The sequence below is a fragment of the Bactrocera tryoni genome, unplaced genomic scaffold (assembly GCF_016617805.1).
Source record: "Bactrocera tryoni isolate S06 unplaced genomic scaffold, CSIRO_BtryS06_freeze2 scaffold_11, whole genome shotgun sequence".
Lineage (NCBI taxonomy): Eukaryota > Metazoa > Arthropoda > Insecta > Diptera > Tephritidae > Bactrocera > Bactrocera tryoni.
Genome location: NW_024395824.1, coordinates 14,172,409 through 14,177,278, shown reverse-complemented (window position 1 = coordinate 14,177,278; position 4,870 = coordinate 14,172,409). Strand labels below are relative to the sequence as shown.

General features: G+C 49.7%; 1 protein-coding gene across 1 annotated transcript; it reads right to left on the bottom strand.

Annotated features, from left to right (window-relative positions):
• Positions 1-904: 904 nt before the first annotated feature.
• LOC120779790 lies at positions 905-2,106 on the bottom strand. The gene is made up of 2 exons (XM_040112165.1): positions 1,786-2,106; positions 905-1,687 (listed from the first exon to the last, which is right to left on the bottom strand). The coding sequence occupies exons 1-2, from the start codon at positions 2,104-2,106 to the stop codon at positions 905-907; spliced, it is 1,104 nt and encodes a 367-aa protein (XP_039968099.1).
• Between the last annotated feature and the right edge of the window lie 2,764 nt (positions 2,107-4,870).

Sequence of the window (4,870 nt, the reverse complement as noted above, 5' to 3'; positions counted from 1 at the left end):
CAACTGAAGTGTATCTTCACTGCTTAGGGCCCACTTCCCGTTTACATCCTTGAGATAACCCAGAGGCACTGGGTTTTTAGCGAGAATACGCCTGAATCTAGAGGACTCGTGGCAGCCCTCCACTTTTTCGCAGAAGGTCTTCCACGAGATCCTCTTAGCCTTCCTTAACTCGGATTTGTAAATCGAAAGTCCTGTTTTATACAACGCCCAGTCGTCAGATAATCCGCTCCTGCGGGCCCTGTTAAATAGGCGTCTACAAGACGCCCTAATTTCCGAGAGCTCCATAGTCCACCATTGAGGTTTCCCTCTGCCCTTCGGTGTTTTCAGTGGACAGGAGCTCTCTAGTGCAGAAATGCACGCCGAGCTGAAGACTCCGACCCACCCGTCCACCACATCGGAGGTACCCAAAAAGTTCACCCCCGGTGCGCGTGGAAGAGTTTGCCGAAGCCTCCTTCGGTAGCCTTCCCAGTCCGTGTTCCTCGGATTTCTGAATGATTTCCCAAGGCGGACCCTCTCCGGCTAAGCTAAAACCGATATACCTGTGATCAGAAAAGGAGTGATCATCGAGGACCCTCCAATTTGAGATCAGCGGGGCAATCACATGAGAAACTAGGGTGAGGTGGAGAACCTCCTCCAGACATTTCCGGTCCCGCACTCCAGTTTTGCTGTTACTATGTCAGCATTGCTAAAATTAGGTAAAAGAAGTACCGTTAATTCATTTCTGACCAACATACAGGCTCTGTTTCTACCTGCATCGTTGGTCGCCAGCAGCTTATGGCTCCTCGTCCTCAAGCCAGAGATCCCGCTACAGGTCAGCCACGGTTCCTGGATCAGGACGACATCTGCCTCGTCTTGCTCCAGACGAAGCAGTAAATTGGCGGAGGCCGCCTTTGAGTGTTGGAGATTAGTCTGGAGGAATTTCATTCTTCAGACTCTCCTCTAGCAGCGCCAGTTCAGCGCTCATGTCGTGATCGACCCTCACCTCCTCAAACAGTTTTTCGAGACTGAAAACGGAATCGCCAATCGACGAACCGCCTTCAGAACTCGCCACGTCCGAGAGGTTTGGGTCGTTTTCGATGGTCGCTTGACCATCGCTAACGCCGTCTGCCTTCTCCCCTGCATCTGCAGCTTGGGTGCCATCAGCCCTGGTATCCGTTGGGAGTACCTTTAGCACAACCATTTCGAAACCATAGCTAATGGCTCCCTTGGTTTTACTGAGAGGACCGATGGACTCCTCGTTAAGCATTATCAACGCTTGACGATAGGGTTCATCAGTTCTCTCCAGCCTTATAACCCTCCAGTCATGCGTGGGGAGAGAGGGGTTGCAGTACTTGAGGATTTCCTCAATCTCATTAGCAGTGGAAGGTTCAGCCGGCAGCCAGACGCGAGCGCTAGGGCGAAGAGGAAGGTCCGCTTTGTCCACGGCCTCCAGTCTGGCTCCCTTCCAAACCTCCCCCACCTGAGATACTGCCTCCTTATATAAGATGGCCGATCTTTCATCGGCACACCTTGTCAGCTTATGCAGCCCATGATGCCAACCGGCACTTACACATTTTGGGGGTGGTCCCGGGTTTCCCTCAACCACCCTGAGGAAGACTGACGAAATAGCTGCCGCTACTCTCTTCCACTCTTCGTGAGAGATGGCGCCGTCCCCCTGCTGCGGTCTAGCACACCAAGCACTCTTGCACTAGCGCCTTTAGCGATTTCACTAAAAGTTCGGGCAGCCCCCGTTCGCGGTTTTTTACCAAGGGAGGTTTCTCCCTCATGCGACCTTTGGCGCTTAACCGCTGGTTCGGGTCCCTTCGTTTCGAGTGGAGCCCTGTCGGTCTCGCTCTCACTCAGGACCTTCTTAGCCCATTCCAGCGTGTTGGCATGCTGCTCAGATACCTGACCAGCATGCTTGCCCCCGTAGCGCTCTACGATTTTTGTTGCCAGTCGACGGTCCGACTTCAGCTTTCTAGCTAAAGCCCCCCTACTAATGCCCCCTGTGGATCCCTTCATAATTTTAGCAGAAGTTCCTCTGCTGGTGCTAGCGATTCCGCCGTGCACGAAGACTCCACCTTTCACTACCTCTTTTGCCGGCGGTTTTGCGCCGGCACCCCCCATTCTGCCGCCTGATGAGGAGACTCCTACCGGGGTCCTTGTCTTCTCGCTGCAGCTACTTAGCGACGGTTTCGTCGCCACAGGAGCAGCAGCCCCGCCTGGGACGAGTCTGGGTGTCGATTTCGACATCCCTTCATCTCCCTTCGTCGCCTTTCCGTTCGTTTCAGATTTGTCCATGCTAAAAGAGTCCCCACTCAGAGCCGCTATCCGTCCCCCGGAAGGTAGTCGCCTTTTATGGTCCCAAGGTTATCTCTGTGAAGAGGCCAAGGCGAGGGTTGATGTACGCCCTTATGAGGCAGTACGTTCAGAGCCGACCAGCGTAAAGAAGGAGTCCTCTCAACTTACACCTACCACGCCAACTTAACGACGACGGGGGGGGAACGTACTCTGAGGCCTGCCATGGTTTTAACGGCACGGAGGCAGTTGCGACATTAGCCCAGCAGCCATTTCTGATGGGTGTCACCCCATCATACTCAGGTGCCAGAATGTCGCCACCACCAGCCCAGGGTTCAACCAGATCCAAATAAGTTTAACCTACTCTAAAAAGCAGTTCAAGGCTAAAGTCGTCTAGGAGTTGTAAGGCCGTGAAGGCCGCAGGCCATTTAGCATTACCCAGGATGCACCAGCGTGGAGGCGACCTGCTCTACATCCCAAAGGAAGAGACTTTCTCGTTTTCAGAACTGTTAGCGGAGTGGATTTATTGAAAGTTGTAGTTAAGATTTTTTCTAACTTCTCTACTTCTGAATCAACAAGGTGCTTTCCAAAGTAAACAAGACTTAAAAAAAAAAACAGAACAAATGATTTTTTGGGCAAAATCAATTTATTTTATTCAAAATAGTCTCCTTCTGCTTCAATACAGCTTTTGGCACGGTCCAAAAGCATGTCGAACGATTGTTTTAGCTCGTTGGCCGGTATGGCCGCCAGTATGCCAGTGCAAGCCTTTTGAATGGCCTCTACGTCTGCATAACGCTTTCCTTTTATAGGCAAATGCATTTTTCCCAAAGAAAGGTTAATGGTTAAAATGTGATTTTTGGACAAAAAATCGTCCTTCGAATGTTGGATTCTGAGCAATTTTTGATCGTCAGTCAATATGTGCGGAACAAACCGTGCACACACCTTTCGTAAGCCTAAATATTCGGCCAAAATGCGATAAATCGATGTTTGGACAGTCCTTGTAGTTATTGAGGATTACTGATACTCTTATTGCTTACCTTTTCAAGGCATTTTGTTGCCATACTGGTTAATTTTTTCCATGCTGTTCTTCTAGGGCTCCGATATTTTAGAGGAGTACTGTATTTCTCGCGAATGCTTAAGAGTATCCAAGAGTGATTCGACATAGAAGGCTCAGCGAACACCCTCCAGTTATCCACAACGAGACTGTCTGTGTCTATTGATAGCGTGAAGTCCAGCACTTTCTCCCACCCTGGAAACCTATCAAAGCTTGGGAACACAGAGGTTGGCTTATCGCTCTTGTTGCACATATTTAAATTGCTATCACACATTATTCTTCCTTCTTGTGGTCCTTTACTAATCTTATAAGTGGTGCCGGTGGTATGTCCTCGTCGTGGGCCATGTAGGCCGAAACCAAGAAGAAATGATTTTCCTTTTGTTCCACCTTTACCACTGTGATATCTGCTCTGCTGTAATTAGGCAAAGAAATGCATTTATACTTCTATTGATAAGAATGCATGCCCTAGGTTTACCTTTGTTCCGTGTGTAAAACAGGTTATAGTTGCTGCTGTTTAGCCCTTTAATGGTATCTTCCCTAACGCAGGGCTCCTGTACTAGGCAGATGTCGATGCCCCCCTCGGTTACGAGGGTTGTCAGATTCGCTTTAGCACACTTCGAGTGCTGCAGGTAAATCTGTACGCTTCTTAAGGTGTTGGGCATCTCGGGTTTCCTCGATGTCCACATTCCTTAGCAGCTGGCTGGCGTCGTCGACCTCTTCCGTGTCCTCTTGGCAACCGCTTTGTCGCCTTGGAAGATTTTTAGTCTGGCCTTGCGAATTCCAAGCTGATTTTGCAGTCAGCCTTCTTAAGAGCCTGTATGAACTCATCGCAAATAGCCACAAGAATTTGTCTGCTTGCTTTATTGGGTCTTTCCACCTTGATCAATTGCCACTCATTTATACCAGGTATAGCTTTGTTCTGCAGCTTGATGCATCTCAGAAATTTTTCGGCCGGCTCTTCTAGAGGGATTAGCCAAATGCGAGGTTTCAGAGGAGCCAAACTCCGGGTGAGGACCCACAGGATTGTCGAGTACAAAGCTTAACACCATACTCCACAATCTGACGTCGATCTCCACCCATCGTTCCTATATTGTGCTGGGGGAGGACGCGGCTATGATGGCCACTTGTAGGCTATCTCTATCTACATCGCAGAAATGCCTTACCGTTGTTGAGCTGCTTTGTTCCCCTTCACTCCGCCTACGTTTTTGGGGCAGAGTTCCTTGCAGTTCGGGTTTTTGCTCTCTTCCAGAGGTTCGGATGCTTCCTTTTGAGGAAGCTTTCGAATTCCACTGCTATAATTTTGCAGCGCATTGTTTATACCTCATCAACTGGGGTACCGGCTGCCTGATCTTTGGCGATATTACCCAATAAAACTACTACCCTCTGGTACCGGTTTTTCCTCAGCTGATTCTGGGATTTCCTGCGTTTTTTTCGGTTGTCTTCTTTAGCTGCCAGTGCGCATTGGTTGGTGCTCATGGCAGCTTTGGAGGTGGAGGCTTCCACTCTTAGATTGGCGGTTTCCGCTGCTGTATCTATGGA